At 36.6% G+C, this 17,402-nt stretch overlaps 1 protein-coding gene across 1 annotated transcript in view; it reads right to left on the bottom strand.

The window, feature by feature from the left end:
* The window catches only part of LOC149087957 (actinia tenebrosa protease inhibitors-like), a 47,844-nt gene extending 32,409 nt beyond the window's left edge, over positions 1–15,435 (bottom strand). The window contains exons 1-6 of the mRNA XM_089250570.1: positions 15,288–15,435; positions 7,355–7,537; positions 5,712–5,886; positions 5,590–5,618; positions 4,261–4,335; positions 2,638–2,805 (exon numbers count right to left, since the gene is read on the bottom strand). Coding sequence (XP_089106696.1) covers positions 2,638–2,805; positions 4,261–4,335; positions 5,590–5,618; positions 5,712–5,886; positions 7,355–7,537; positions 15,288–15,342 — 685 coding nt within the window. The 5' untranslated portion in view covers positions 15,343–15,435. The remainder of the gene's footprint in view (positions 1–2,637; positions 2,806–4,260; positions 4,336–5,589; positions 5,619–5,711; positions 5,887–7,354; positions 7,538–15,287) is intronic.
* Positions 15,436–17,402: the final 1,967 nt, after the last annotated feature.

The raw sequence follows: 17,402 nt of genomic DNA, 5'->3' as shown, positions 1-17,402 counted from the left end.
GCACCTCCTACACGACGTCCCCTTATAATATCATATTATTTTGTTTTCCATGCTCCACATTAATCAAAAACCGGTTGCTAATTTCAGTCGAAGAATTTTTACAGTTTTATTTAATAGGTGGCGGAAGGGGTTCCAGTTCTTTCATGTATGTGTGCGTGTTTCTCCCATTTAATGCGTAATACTGTACACTGTATAATTGTTTTCAATATTTTCTAGAAGGGATATATTTTGCTGATGAAACTTTATTTTTATTGGTTATGTACAAAAAACTAACTGAGAACAGAGTTAAATGTGGAAAACCCGTTTTACACTCATTTACCCGTCTGCCTTCCCAAATTTCCCTGTTTTTCGAATTCGGATATCTCGGTGAATATTGCACTTAGAAACGTGGAATTTTTTTTTTTTTTAGGTGGCATCAGGGCAACAACTTTTCTAATTGGAAGTTATAGCACGAGGGGGGGGGGGAGCTATATAAAAAATTTAGATTTTTTTTATTTTGTGACACACTGTATTCTCGCTCTCAAAACTGGTACAGTAAGTTTTGAACGCACGTTGAGCATTTTTTAAATTGAAATAATATATCTACGACGGACAGTTGATGAGATAAAGGCCGTGCTAGTACTTACAGACGAATATATGTATAACATGCATTCTAAAAAAAACACTGAATTAAAAACCAAATGCAATGAAAACTCAAAATTGAAACATTTCAAAAGCCAGAGTATAGCGCCAAAGGCAGCTTTATACACGTAACTAAAAATTATAAAATTAGAAGAAAAATAAAAATATGAAAAATACAAAAATAAATGGAACAATTAGGAGGTCGTTCTCAAGGGGGAACCCCCACATTATTCCAAGCAGCAAAAATGTTTCTAATGATGGTAAGCCAAGAAAAGGCAAATAATTACCATCAGTTCCCTCGACATTTTTGCGAAAAACAAGCTTTGGAAGTAAAAAAAAAAGCAAATATGTGAAATACAAAAATTGAAAAAAAAAATAAAAACAATTTAAAACAAATCTAATTTTATAAATATATATGTTCTTCTCAAAACCTTGTAATGATGTAACACAAGCTTATGACACACTGGCAGGGCCGTCTTAAGAGTATCATGGGCCCCCGGGCCAAGTGGTTTTTCGGAGGCTCTATCTGGTAAATCCTAGGAAATTTCAACTGGATTTCATTTTTGTGAGGCCCCTCTTCTCTTGAGGCCCCCGGGCCGTGCCCGGGTGGGCCCATGCGTTAAGACGGCACTGCACACTGGATGAACACAAAAAAAAATCATTATACGCTTGCTTTTGTAAAACTGGAAATTTATAAGTATGATGTTCAAGTACTAAATTTTATCATTAACTACTCAGATCCTTATGATAGGCGTTGAAATATCCTGCCAACCAATCAAAAAGGTTTATTGATCATAAAATTATTATTATTTTCTTTGCTTTGTATTCATGAACCTGCCTTAAGGACTATATTGGTTAGCCTCAGCGCGGAATGGGACGGGGGGGGGGTAGAATAATAAATGTACCTGAAAAAAACGTAGTGTGGGTATGTATGTCTCACCCTCCCTTCTTTTGTTTTTCCAGCAGTAATAGTACAAGACTATTTCTTTTCAGGAAAGGCAATGGATTGGCCACCCCCACACAGCAATCATTCTTTTAGATTGTCTGACCCCCCCCCCCCCCTTTAACTGACCTCTCAGTCTTCTACTGAGGATAGCTTTGTGCTACGCTAGATGGCTGGCTGCCTGTAATTGCTTGAAAACGATGTTTCGTGTCTCCTCGCTGACAAACTTTCATTTTTTACCCATGTACTGCTAGGCAAGCTTTGACCCCTAGGATTACATATATTGCCATCACTATAATCACTATAATCGCCACTCAAAAGGATATCAATGAATGGTCGACAAATATTTTTCTGCCTCTTTGTATGAAAAGTCTTCAGATAATTTCCAGTTTTTACTACTGAAGCCTCTTCTATAGTTTGCGTCATGGTCTACCCCAGAACTATGTCGTAAAACCACCCAATGCAACACTTTTCTTTCCGCTTCCTCATGTTAATGTTACTTGAATAGAGGAAAAAATTGAGAAAAAAATTATTCTATTACTGTATTTTGTTCGAAATTAAATTGTTTTGGTCACTCTTTTCACAAATTTCTTCGTGGCGCACTTATCACCAGAGGGTGGATCTCCTTTCGCGAGATTTTCATACTCATCCGTGGCCCCCACTGGAACATCCTAGGGCCCCGTTGAGATCCCCTGGTCTAAAGAGCAGGTGGCATTTGCTAATATACTTTTTTTCGTATTCAAACACTCAGAAAATATCTGGGGTTTTAAGTAATTGCACGTCATTAAAAACAATTCTATTTAAAATGTATGCTTGTTGCAAAGATAACCGCTGAGCAAACAATTTGAAGCAGCCTGGTTAAAGCCACAGCTAATAAAATTTATTATAAAGAAAGACACAATGTTGAAATATTCTACCATTATTTTCTTTTTCACCTTTTCACATGAAGATTGAAATCCTTCGATCAAAGAAGTCAAAAAAAAAAAAAAAACCAGTCAAGCTGCTTAATCATAATCGGTCATGTAGTTCAATGAATCGATGATATAGATGAATAATCTTTTCCTAATACTCACCGTTAGCTGCAAAAGCAGAGCAGATGCAAACGCAAAGCAAAATGACGGCTTTCATTTCACTCGAATTATTGACGAGAAATTGGCAAAATAACGACGAAATATTCCTTTTATACAGTATCAAGTTTGATTGAAGCACCAGGTGCACCTTTGATATCATATATCCAGAATCTAATTACATCATCCGCTATTCTTTTAATGAGCGAAAAAAAAAGCAAAGAATAGGAATGCCACGTGGGCGTGAATAAATACGTGTCGTTTTTCGAAAACAGTGGAATGTAAAATATGTCTAATATAATGAATTGGTCATGGCAAAGATATTATCGATGAATTTGGTTTTCTGTTGCTGCGCACTTCTGGAAAAAATTTCGAACTTTTGGGGAACAAAGTTAACAGAGCAAAAATATAATTGATACGTTTATTTTTAGAGCTTGATAATCGATTAAGATTTTTTACTGGTTAATCAAAACTTTTTAATCGATTAATCGACTGAATTATGGACGTTGGTAAAAACATACTTGCCATATCCTGGAATTTCTTTACTCGAATCCTATGGTTTTTTTTAGAATATCGGTTATTTTTACCCAGTCCGTAAGCACAATGAACCGATACTGTTACATGGCGATGTAGCTCGGGTATCTCTCGGTTTGACAATTATTTTAGGTCACTGATTTCGGAACTGCTTTGATCTTCATACAGTGCTTGTTTCCCTTGGATGTTGTCGGAAATATCTAAGAGGCAAAATTGTGGGTAATATATATCCTCTCTTGCTGTGAAATTGTGGATAATATTCTCCCCTACAGTCTCCGGTCAGCGTGCCTAACTCGAAAAAATGAACTCCCGTACGAATGTCGCTGTTTACGATATGAAACTATATGCACTTAAAGCATTTTTTTAATCGTGTTTGGAGAAAACTGGGCTGATTGCACATTATTGAACGTGATTTTGAGTGGCTAGCGCAAGAATAAGGAGAGATTGTGTCCTTAGGGAAGACCATGGGATTCTTGGTTCATCAGCCCCTCATTCAAGAAATAGTGGAAGAACATGATCATATCCAACAGGAGAACTGATGAATCTCCATTGCTCGCCTCAGCAAGAGGGCGGGCAATTATGATCTCGTCTGAGGAAGACAAAGGGAGAAAATGAGGAGTCCCTCACTTTAAATGAGATTAAGAGATGTGTGAATTCTCTCTGTGCAAAACTTTGTAGAAGAGAACCACCCCAAATAAAGCTGAAGCAGTGCGAGCAATAAATCATGAAAGCTCTTGATCACAGGACAGTCTTTGCTTTGCATACATAGGACAAAAATGCATTGAATAAGTACAGAAAAACTTAAAGCTGGAATTTTTGATGGTCCTCAAAATCAGACAGCTCATAAATGATCCTCATTTCGTATATTCTATGAATAAGACCGTGAGGATCTGATTTTCCCTTGTTGTCAAGAAATTTCTAGACAACCACAAGGCTGAAAACTATGTTGAACTAGTCAGCAGCATTCTCAACAACTTTAGAGACCTTGGTTGTAATATGAGCATAAAGGTTCATCACTTGCACAGCCACTTAGACCATTTGCCCGAAAATCTAGGTGATACTAATGAGGAAGAAGGTGAACTATTTCACACACACCAGAACATAAAAGCAATGGAACACCAATACCAGGGCAGATGGGATACTCATATGATGGTAGATTACTGTTGGAATCTGCAAAGAGACAGTGTAAATAAAGTTCAGTTAAGAATTCCGAACAAAAGAAGCTTTCGGAGTGTAAAAAAATTTTTCCTGTTGTTTTTATCTGATTTTTTTTTTCATTTCTGATTGCTAATTAAGATGTACAGGAGTGTTGCTGTGTCTTTGTTCAATCAATTGAAATGATAAAAATTAATTAAGCAATTTTTTTCTTCAATTTAACGCCTATACCCTAAGCCTAATTTAATGTGTTAACGTGAATAACGCTATTTTCATGTCTCGCAAACAAGAGCTGATGGGCGAAAACTAATATCATATTCGTTTGCAGCACATAAAATACATATAAAGTCACTTAAAAAAATCCCGGCACCAAAATCAGTGTTGCGCAATTGAAATATGAATAATAATTTTTTGAAAATAAACTTTTATCGTAACTTATTGTTTTGTTCTCCACCGTAATATACTGTTAATGAAATTGCGAACACCGTCTATCAAACATATTCTTGTTAAATTCATTTTGGTCGGAATTCTGTGAAAATCAGTATCAAAATCAATGTTTATTACGGATATTGCCAATCGTCCGCCAAGAAGTGAAGCGCATCAACCTTTGATATATGAGGTTTTCAAATTATATTCTCGAGAATGACCATGGGGATTATAGTCGCCTGAAATCGGCCTTCATCAACAGCAAAGGTGCAAAATCTTTTCGGTCCGCGGGCCAGATATACGATAGATCTGCCGTTCGCGAGCCAAAAACTTATATACTATGTAGGGTGGCCATATGACCCGTATTTTACGGGACATTCCCGTAATATTTCGGCTTTCTCTGTCCCAACTTTCTTACAAAATTTCCCCTTATTTTCGACAACCCTCAGTTGAATGTTTGAAATTAAGGATTAGGATTATTTCCCCTTGACTTGTAAACTATATTATTGCAAGTAATTATGACTCTGTCATAATTAATTACAGTCATATATATGTATTCATCTCACATTCTGTATTTGTCAATTTTTTGATGAATTATATTTTTACGTATTGTGACTTGCAGTAACCAATATATTTCACGGCATTGTTTAATTTTCAGCAATTTTAGCAATGGTTACCTACTTTATTTGCCATTGGCACTTTATTTGTCCGTATAATTCACAACTTTATTTAAATTAAAAAAAAAACATTTACTGTAATTGGCAAATCTTGATTTTGCCTGGTAGGGCTTCAGAAACGTCTTTGTCCGGGGGCCCATTGTGCTCTTAAGACAGCCCTGGATACAGGTTTCGTTAAAGACAGGTTTTACTGTACTACAGATAAATAATAATAACAATAAGAACAAAAATATATGTCTGGTTTAGTTTTGTTCAAATTTAATAACGATGTGTTCAGTACATAATGACTACTTAGCACCGCATCGGTTTTGACATTCTTCCTTGGTCTTGAAGTTGTTGGCGTTACCCCCGCAGCCACCATAGTTGAACGATTCACATTTTCCCGTCTTCGAATTGAAATAATACCTGGGCATGAGAGCTCGACATAGTCCAGTATCAGATTCCAATGAGCATATACCAGAATCTGAAATGATTATATTTTGTAAAATGTAATATTTTATGATATATAGTGAACCCTCAACTTAATGACTTAATGTAAGCAAACGGGTATGTTCTTTAACCATTTAAGCGGTTTTTAAAATTTTCCTGATCCACATTATAATTGCCACATTTGAAATTGCGAAACCTTCCCGAATTGCCACGTATTTTAAGAATAATTTTTCCCGATTGCGAGCAGATAACTGATCCCCCCTCCCCCACTCCTCAACAAGAAAATTTACTCTGCCCATCCATTTTATATTGTGACTATGATGCAAAACACCTGCCTGCCATGTGTTGCGGCTTTCTACGAAGAGAAATACTTTTTTTTGTATCATTTATATACTGAGCCGTATATTTCTTTCTCTATTTTTCCCACTCCTTGTTCTTATCTAACGTTGAAAAAGAGCTGACTCAGCCCACTGTAGTTGATTGGTTGGTGGTGATGGAAAACATGTTTTATTGTAAAAACATCTTCATTGCGTTTTTAGAAGACGAAATATCTCGGGGAGACAGAAATAAAGCAGATAAAGTTTTTGACGGTATTATATATTTATTTACATTTTCGAAATTTGATACTATGTATATGCAGCTTTGTGTATGCGTGTAAATAATTTTTTAGAGATTTTTTCTGCTGTGTCATCTAGTATTCTGTTTGTTGCAATTTTTCTACTATGACTGAACTTATGAAACAGACTGCATATAACCTTACAACTAAGTGATGTTTCGACTCTTTGACTGTGACCTTGACAGAGATTGTGCTAGCAGGCAGGTACACTTTATTTAAACATTGTGTTCTTCCTTTCCCGTGTTTCTTCTTATAACATTGAAAGTTTACTGAATTATTCTCTGTAATTTATAATCTGTGCAGTCACTTGATAAGCATCATGCATGTGCCAGATCATATCAAGCATCGTGAATTAAGTTGTCAATATTTTTCACGAATCGCGTAACATCGTGCGCTTAAAACAACAAATATCGTGTCCCTTGGAATATTTACAGGAAAATATTTTCCCACATGTATAAGCTACCTAATGTAATGTTATACTATGTAATGAAAAACTATAATTTAACGTCAACTTCCAATTCAGATACGTTTATCGTCACGGTGTCCCAGAATTTTGCCACTCACTCTCAATTTATGTGGAATTTTAAAATTAATAGACAAGTTTTCGCGTAGAAATTTCTTACTCTTGGCTAATGAATAAACTTCAATGTGTTGTATTGTTTTTCATCCCGATGGATGAAAAAATTATGCCAGTATTGCATAAAATATGATATCCTTAAATACTCCAGAAAATCGATATACAAATAAAAATAACAAAAAATATACAAATAAAACAAAAATATATTTTGGTATGACGCCATTAATGGACAGTTTCTGAGGAGAAGAAATAAAAAACCATCTTGAAAACTCTGAAGGTTTCATATTGATTTTACTTGAATTCGCTTACTTTTATCGTTTTTGCAATTCGCTAAGCATTCCTTTTCCGTTTCATACCGATTTCCATTGCCCTGGCATCCACCGTAGATGAATTCTTTGCAGGTTTGCGATTCGGTGTCGAAATAGTAATGAGGCATATAAGCCTTGCACACGCCAGGATCGGGTCTCTCATCACATGTTTGCTTTTTATCAGCTATTGAAAAAAATATGCTTCTTATATTTTATGGCTTCATTCTTGAAAGAATGCACTTTTGCGCATAGCAAATACATAATATATAATCATCATAATGACACCCCGGCTATAACGACAGTATTTGGTGGTCCCTGTCGAATCATATGGAGAATAATGTTGATGAGCGTCGTTTACGGCGGAATGAAAAAATACTCAATGGACTATTATATACGTCTTATTTTCCGGTCGCAAACAAATTTTAATTCCTTGTAGACTACTGTAGCACTTATTTCCAGGCAAAGGTTATTTACAAGTTATAATTGGTGATTTCGCCGACAATTTTCAACACTCCGACAAAATTCCGCGTAATCGATGTCGTTATGACCCAATTTGACTATTTACCATGACATGTTTTTCAGATTCACACCAGTAACGTTATTGGTATATCCAATAAGCAGGCATGTGCTTTCTCTAGAGATTTTACAGCAATTCTGATATGTTATAACATTAATGAAAGAAATAATTCCAAGAATAAATAGAAACTTTTTCGAAATCAGTGAAAGAAATAATTTTTATGTTATAATGAAAACAAAATAATTATTGAGAGCAATAACTTCACAGTAAATTTTAAAAATGATTTCACAGTAAATTTTAAAAATGATTTCACAGTAAATTTTAAAAATGATTTCACAGTAAATTTTAAAAATGATTTCACAGTAAATTTTAAAAATGATTTCACAGTAAATTTTAAAAATGATTTCACAGTAAATTTTAAAAATGATTTCACAGTAAATTTTAAAAATGATTTCAGAGTTATTGAAAGAATTATTCTGAGTACTATTATTCATTCCAGAATTAGTGTGAATAAGAATATTTCTTAATTGATTATTACTGACTAGACACATATTGACTAGAATAACGGGAAGTAATAATTTCAAAATTAACGAGAATCAATATATAATGAAAGAAACAATCATGTTCGATGAAAGAAATAGTTTCAGAAGAAATAAAATTCTTCCCTATGGCCCGTTAGCCTCCCCGCCATGAAATCCTTATGAATCTCACATTTCTTAATACTGTTGTGTGAGTTTGTAGCCCACTGGTTTCAGTTTGTCGTAATTTTATCCAAACCATCTAGAAGGTTCAAGCTCTCCGCCCCTGCGCAAGACCTTCACTGTCATAGGAAGAACAATCTCTAGACGATATTGTGCCCTACTTCTTTCAGAGTTATGTTTCCAGCTGTTGTGGTTTTTTATACTGATCTACAGAATAATGATATACTGGAATACTGGAAATACTGATCTGCCATTACCAGAATAACGAGCGGCTGCCCTGTGTATTCAGAGGAAATCAGATCTTGTTCAATATTATAAGCATACAAAAAAGCCTGCTTAAAATTGCAAGACCAATCGATATATGGGATGTTTTCAGAAGAATACAAAGATGGTCAAACAGATATAAATTCAATTTGGAATTGGAAGAAAGAAGCCCAGAATAGAGGCACGAGCTGCCTCCGTCTTCCACAAATTTACGCGCGGCTTTTGAACGAACACCCATTTTTCTTAACCCTTATAGCGACAATCCCGGGATATCTCGTCTAACTTGATCTGCTTTTTATTTCGGCAATCCCGAAGTATCACGGTTTCTTAAAACTCTTTCATATCGGCAACCCCGAGGCCAGGTACCCATGTAAGTTTTCTTCTCCTGGTAGCATGTCTCCCATTTCCCCCTCCCCCGTCCTTTCAATCAACTGCCAGTGGGCGGAGTCAGCTTTTGTTCAGAGTCTGAAAACGGAAGGGGGAGAGAAAGGATGGTTTTTCTTTCCTCCTCGAGGTAGTTGAGCGTACAGCATAAATAACAGAAAACGGTAGTTTTTCATCGGATCAGAAAAATTTTAAAAACGGCTTAAAGTAGGGGGGTGGGTCTTCAACGTTTTGAATCTGAGGACCACACTTTATGGAAAGGGTGAATCACAGGGGTTGGGCAGCCCCTCCCTCCTGGTGACTGTAGAATAAGATTTTATGGCAACAATTGAATTTATTTTGCAAAAAAAAGTAAATAAATTATATAATTAGCAATCAAAAAAATTAAAATTTAATGGATTATTCTCTCACTGATTTAAAGTGGAAACTGCTCAGTAGGAATTCTGATCAAGATTCGATTTTTCTGTAGGCAACTGCCCGGGTGGCAATATTTAGGGGGCGGCGGTTTTAGGGGGAGAGAACTAAGACCACCATTACAAAATTAGCGAATTTTGAATTTGTGGGGGCGTCAAAAATCCTAGTTAAGGCCCTGTATAAGCGTATTGGTTACATTCGCTCGAACGTAATAGATGCTCTTATTGGTTGCATTTTCAAGTTTTATAAAATATACTAGCGACAATACCCGGCGCTGCCCGTGTTTTCTTCATTTATTGGGAAATTGGAAAAGTGACAAACCATTACAAAGGAATAAATATATAATACTGGCAGGATTAAAGAAGTGACAAGTCATTGTAAAGGCACGTGTAAAACGCATTACTAGGGAACCACGGTAATCAAAGTAAACATTCCGAAAGTGATTGTTGAGGCCCAGAAACCATTGTTGCCTGACGATTTTTCGTCCATTCATTCCGGGTATCTGCCCTTCTCTGACGAACTTTTAAAGTAGCCTATCGTTCAATCCGGGCCCTGTTTGGTATATATCCAAATTTTGGTGACGATCGATCTAAAATTGTGGATTTGTATAGAGAACATACACACAGACAGAAAATCAATTATATATAGATACTACTCAAAGCGATCTGGTGATGATTATGACGTCTATTCAAAAATCCTCATTACTGAGAGTATTGAAAATGTGGCAAACCATTATAAAGGCATAAACTATTATACATAACTGGCAGCATTAAAGAAGTGACAAACCATTGTAAAGACATAAACACGTCTGAAACTCATCGCTAGGGAACCACGGTAACCAAAGTAAACGTTCGGAAAGTGATTGTTGAGGCCCAAAAACCATTGTTGCCGGACAGTTTTTTGCCCATTTGGGGCATTTGCCCTGGTCTGACGAAATTTTAAAGTAGCCTATCGTTCAAGCCGGGTCCCATTTGGTATATATGCAAAATTTGGCGACGATCGATCTAAAATTGTAGATTTGTATAGAGAACACAGACACACAGAAAATCAATTTTATATATATACTAGCTATAATACCCGGCGCTGCCCGGGTTTTCTTCAATGAGGCTTTTTTGGATCACGTGATATCTCCCTCTCTTTTTCTTGAGGGACATACAAACCGTGTCCAAGTTAACCAATATGGCGACCTGCGCGATTCATGAAATAAACAAATCTAGATTTACACAGAAACGTAGAAATGAATATATATTTTTCTTTTTTTAAGGGGCGCTAGGTATTTCGATCCCCCCACCCCGAACTTCAAGTTATCCATCTGTCTGTTCCAGCTTCCAAAAATCCTTAGTTAAAGCTGTGGAATTTTTTCGATGCACTTTTCACGGGCTCATAACTAATTTTAAAATATCCTAACCCACATGAATTTATGCAAATAAATATCAAAAGAGACAATATGGAGCCATTAGTTTTCATACTTGAGAAGATATAAATGAAATCAATGATATTGCTCGAATATCCAACTCAAAAGTATAGGTTCGGCTAATTACTTCATATTTAATTTCCTGGGCTTCGTATATCTTTAAGTGAACTGAATATTTCAAAAATCGAGAATTCAATACAATTTTTAAAATTATTGATGGGGCGGAAAATCCCACCAAATTTCTGCATTTCTACAGTAAAATCGACAATTTTAGCACTGATTTCTATGAGAATCACCCTTTCCTGACTCTCAAAGCGATGCTGATAATGATTACATATAATATATATATAATCGAGGGACCCGGGTTCGACTCCCGGTAGAGGCAGAGATGAGTTTTTTCCTTCCTTAAAAAATTAACATCTAAAATAATAAATATCTTCACAACATCCAGTCAACTGTATATCTTGTATATAATATTATACATATGGTAACAGGATTAGAGAAGTAACAAACCATTGTAAAGGCATATACACATCTGAAACACATTGCTAGGGAACCACGGTAACCAAAGTAAACGTTCGGAAAGTGATTGTTGAGGCCCAAAAACCATTGTTGCTGGACAGTTTTTTGCCCATTTGGGGCATTTGCCCTGGTCTGCCGAAATTTTAAAGTAGCCTATCGTTCAAGTCGGGTCCCATTTGGTATATATGCAAAATTTGGCGACGATCGATCTAAAATTGTAGATTTGTATAGAGAACATACACACACACACACAGACACACACACAGAAAATCAATTTTATATATATAGATGACATGAATGTCGCTCTCCACTTGTTAATACAAGATATACGGAAGACTGGATGTTGTGAAGATGTTTATTATTTGAGATGTTAATTTTTTAAGGAAGGAAAAAACTCATCTCTGCCTCTACCGGGAGTCGAACCCGGGTGCTCTGACCGGACGAGTGCTCTGACCACTAAGCTACAGAGGAGATAGAGATTTTCCTTCTCCTCTGTAGCTTAGTGGTCAGAGCACTCGTCCGGCAATCGAGGGACCCGGGTTCGACTCCCGGTAGAGGCAGAGATGAGTTTTTTTCCTTCCTTAAAAAATTAACATCTCAAATAATAAACATCTTCACAACATCCAGTCTTCCGTATATCTTGTATTTATATATATAGATTTCATCCAACTTTTTTAATGTAATCCCGGCCTAATTCTAATTCACCGCAAGTTATGTACTTAACGAGTTTTACAAACTAAAATGCTGATTAAAAAAAACCATTTTTATCAAAAGACGATGTTTGCACATCATTTGATTCCCGATTTAGCTTTCTTCTTTATCCCCACGTGTGTAAGGAAGTCACTTCTCCTGGCCAATTAAGCCTATATGTCAAGGTTTCATTGTACATCTGCCAGAAGAAAACGCTATAAATAATAGATAAAGAAAAGCGTCTACTGAAATTTAAAGCTGATACGGGCGTTTGTTTAATGGAGGGGTCTCGTACATTTTGTAATCGATAAATTAACGATTATTATATCATGACGCGAATTATAATATTTTAACCCTTTATTTGGCAATGTTGCTCTCAAGTAGCTTGATTTACTTTTAGTTTCTTACGTTTTTCAAATAAAGGCATCTTATATTTTGAGCTCGTTTCGACATTGATGCTTCTAAGCAACTCCTACACATTCGATTTTTACTTGTTAGCTGTTCGTGAAGTTTCTATAACTACCAGCGAAATGGTTCAGAGGTACACGCGTCTTCTATTTCTTGGCAACAGCCAAGCAAGAACGATTTTTGACCCTTGCATTTTGGGAAGAAAATGCCGTTTGTGGAGGAGACAATGCTGCGTATTCTTTAACAATGATAGAAAAGTTGGCAAACAATAAATTACATTTTTGTACTAATCAAATCTATGTAAATCGTATAAATGCAGTGTGCTTCCTGAGGTACCCCATATTATTTTTAACGTCAATAATTTTCTCTTGTCATGTAATAGCATTCAGTGCTCCCTCGTTTGCTTAATATGCCCCCCCCCCCCGGATATTTAATGCTTGCTAATTAAAAGGTCAAGTCCCCAATTACGATAACAACCCCAGATTTGGGGGGAAACGTTTGCAAATCAAAATTATACTGGACTACAATGCTTCCTTCTTAGTATGAATCTAGTCGTGAAGGCATACACTCTTTTCAGAAAAATGTACTGTTTGATCATTTTTGTCGCACCACGGTCATTTTCTGCACACGTAATTAGACCGGGACCTACAATTTATTGCCGATTCCGAACGGCAGGCTTGTTTTTTATACTCATCGAGAGGTTGGTGTGCTAACTCCTCGATGGGGGACTCCCTGCGGTAGCAATTTTTTCTGTGGTCATGTCGCCGTTTCTGTTATGCCCCTGTGTCAGGAAAGTTTTCTGACAAGGACGAACCGGGTATCGAACTCGCGATACCTCTAAACATCCTTTGGTACTTTTGACGAGTATCTCATCGACCTGGGCTACTGCGCTCCGAAAATTGTGGTAAAGGTGAGACCACGCACTCATTTTTGTGAAAGATTGTTACAGTGTAGTAAGGAGGTCTCACAAAAGGGTCATGCTATTTGTCACAAATATATATATATATATTATATATATAATATATATATAAATAAATAAAAATTCAACAAGCCTTGCGGGGAACCGATCGCACGTCTTCTCACTTATTGGGTGAGCGCCCTAAACCACTACACTACAAAGCCAACGAAACCTCTTTCCTTAGAGCTCGTGTGCGCCAAACGTGGCCTACATTTTCTTTAATGGATTTGCCTTTGCATCAGCCAGCTGTCAAAAACTTTATAGTAATAGCAGAAAGTGACATTATCTTCGGAGAGAAACGAATGTCCACCGCCACCCTCCCACCTATATGTCAATAATATAATTAGAATGAGGCGTCGTGGTAAATACAAATGCAACGCCACAACAGGCAAAATGCCCAACGAGGTGGCTGAGAAAAAAGATGCCCACAGCAAATATGTGAGTACGAAGTACAGATGACTGGATACCAAGCGAAGATAATTGGAAAGAAAAGTTACATGCCTCTGAGGGAGAATCGAACCACCAACCTCGCATTTCGTTGCGATCTGCTGCTGAGTTAGGAGGCTGTCTATAGCGCAGTCCCGTTCCGCCCAAAGCAACAGTGTTCTTAGGAAAGAAAATGTGTGTCATCTGTAGCTTAATGGTAGAGCACGCACCCGGAAAGTACGAGGTTGGTGGTTCGATTCCCCACACAGGAATGTGAGTTTTCTTTCCAATTATCTTCGCTTGTATCCAGTCATCTGTACTTCGTACAAATAGCGGAGAGGATCATCGTATCGAAATATGGGAGTATGTATATACGTGTATGCTCATAACAATACAAAGATGCAACATCGTTAATATGAGATATTCAATTAACTGTTGAAATTAGGCAATATATCAGAGATCCATCGGGAGCGCATTTTCTGCATGCGTCCGGTCTGACACTTCAACATCCAATAATACTGCATGATAGTACCCATAGACATAAGTGTTATATTATATCTATTATAGTACCGCTATATGGAAGGTGTCTCTATGATATGCACCTACTACATCTAAAGCAGCGGTTCTCAACCTTTTTTGAGTCGCGGAGCCCTACCTAGGATATAATTTCTATGGCAGAGCTCTGTTTCACTCCAGAAGCCCTTTTTTGTACATAATTTTTATGGCAGAACCTTGTAGGCATATTTTATTTATCTATCAAATTCACTGATTTATAATATTTTGCTCGAGCCGCCACGGAGCCCCTGGGAGGTGCACACGGAGCCCTTAGGGCTCTGCGGTGCACCGGTTGAGAACCCCTGATCTAAAGAATAGGTGTCATCCACTAATATATTTGTTTTTCGTATTAAAACACTCAAAAAATATTTGGGGTTTCAAGTAGCCCCAGGTAGCCCCAAAAAATTTGGGGGCAGCCTGTTTAGAGCCACAGCTTTACAACTTCTATACAGAAACATGTAATACTCCATGTAATCACGATTCTGAAATATTCTATCAGTATTATCGTTCTCACCTTTTCACATGAAGATTAGCATCCTTCGATCGAAGAAGCAAACATCACATAGACAAACTGCTTACTACTTCAGAAATTTTCGTTACCTTTTAACGAAATCATAATCGATTATATAGCTTAATGAATCGATGATATAGGTCAATAAAGAATTTTCTCCTAATACTCACCGCCAGCTGTAAAAGCAGAGCAGATGCAAACGCAAAGCAAAATGACGGCCTTCATTTCCCTCGGATTATTGACTAGAAGTGGCCAGATAACGACGAAATATTCCTTTATACAGGTAATAAAGTTTGTCTGAAGCACCAGGTGCACCTTTGATATCATATATATTTCCCGAATGTAATTACATATCATCCCTTCTATTCTTTTCATGAGCGAAAAAAGCAAAGAATCAGAATACCACGTGGACATGAATAAATGAAAATATTCACAGAAAATACGAGTCATTTCCCGAAACAGTGGAATGTAAAATTTGTCTAATATAATAAATTGGTCATAGCAAAGATAGTATCGACGAATTTGATTTTCTGTTGCTGCGCACTTCTGGAAAAAATTTCGAACTTTTGGGGAAAAAAGTTAACAGAGCAAAAATATAATTGATACGTTTATTTTTAGAGCTTGATAATCGATTAAGATTTTTCAACTGGTTATTCAAAATTTTTAATCGATTACTCATCTGAACTCTGGTCGTTCGCATAAAGCAATTTGATATGCTATGAACATACTTTCCATATCCTAAAATTTCTTTACTCGAATCCTGTTTTTAGAATATCGGTTTATAAAATCTTTTGGTTCCAAATGTCTCTTTTTTAGAATATCGGTTATTTTAACCCAGTCCGTGAGGACAATGAGCCGATATTGTTATATGGCGATGTAGCTCGGGTATCTCTCGGTTTCACGGTTATTTAAGGTCACTGATTTCAGAACTACTTTCGATCGGTTCTTGTCTGCCCTTGGATATTGTCGGAAATATCTAAGAGGGAGTTTCGCTCCCAAATGATACTGGGGAGAAGGGTGTAACTGATGATTTTACGATGTCAGAATTGCTGTTCACGGTGGCCGCAATATAAATTGACCTTCTCTTTTAACACTCCCATGAAATTCAATTTGTTTGAAACTGACAAGGAAAAGGTCTCCTAAGATAACATCTACTGTTATTACTCAACCGCTCTCATGCACACATACGGAATTTCTAGCAAATTGGTACATAACGGAATGAAACGGTTTTCCCACATTTAACGCTGTTCTTGCCGAACTTTTCACCGATATTTGAATTCAAATATCTAAGCGAATACTGCATTTAGAAACATGAAATTTTTATTGTTGGCATCAGAAGAGATGGGGCAACAACTTTCTAATTGGAAGTTAGAGGAGAGGGAGACCGTATAAAAGTTTGGATTTTTTATTTTGTGGCACGCTGTATTTTCACTTTCAAGACTGGGACAGGGTAATTTTTGAACGCCTGATGAGCATTTTTCTAATAGGAATCATACATTCTACGACGGACGCTTGATGAGATACTTACAGGACACCCTGTATGTTTTTGTATTTTTCTTGAGTAGTTCTGGGCTTTAAGGAGATACGGGACGTTAAAACCATGAGAATAACGATTTGTGTTGGTGATTTTTTGGCTAAAAAATAACGCAATTTATGTAAATCCTTCTTAATCGCGCATTGAAATCCGTTTGTAAGTTGTTTTTCTATTCCAATTTTTATAGTTAAAAAATCATGATTGTATACGGGGAAATAATATCGTTATTTCTAGTTTTCCCCGTGTTTGTTTTTCGTCACAAACTGATATTCAAATGTCCTTTACGAACCAAATTTCATTCAGTTTACCGAATGAAGTTTTACACACCCGTTTCTTATGACTTATTTATAACTAAGCATAAATTTATAAATGCATTAAAATCTACGGCTTGAAATATTTTTTTTAAAAATTGTGGTTTGGCAGTTTTTTTAGTTTTTTTTTCACGTATTGTGACCTACCTTGAAATTCATGCTTAATTGTTTACATGTGTCTTTGCAAGCGAAATAAAAAATATGAATGGATTTCATCGGAATTGGAAACGCAGGGAACAAATGTAGAGAATGTGAGAGCATGGTCTTATACTGCAGCGGAGTTCCTGGCTGGTATCTTTGACGGGTCCTTGTATACTGAATTTATAGTGTGAGAAAATAAATAATGACAAGAATCGTTTCGAGCCCTGTTAGCCTCACTCTTGTGGGGCTATGTATTGGAGTGACTTGGAGACAGAGGCGCATTTACAGTGACGGGCTAT

The sequence above is a fragment of the Pholcus phalangioides genome, unplaced genomic scaffold, assembly GCF_987345545.1.
Source record: "Pholcus phalangioides strain wild (caught in Gottingen) unplaced genomic scaffold, Ppha-v1.0 ptg000003l_1, whole genome shotgun sequence".
Lineage (NCBI taxonomy): Eukaryota > Metazoa > Arthropoda > Arachnida > Araneae > Pholcidae > Pholcus > Pholcus phalangioides.
The sequence above is the reverse complement of the archived record's forward strand: the minus strand, read 5'-3'. Positions and strand labels throughout refer to the sequence as shown.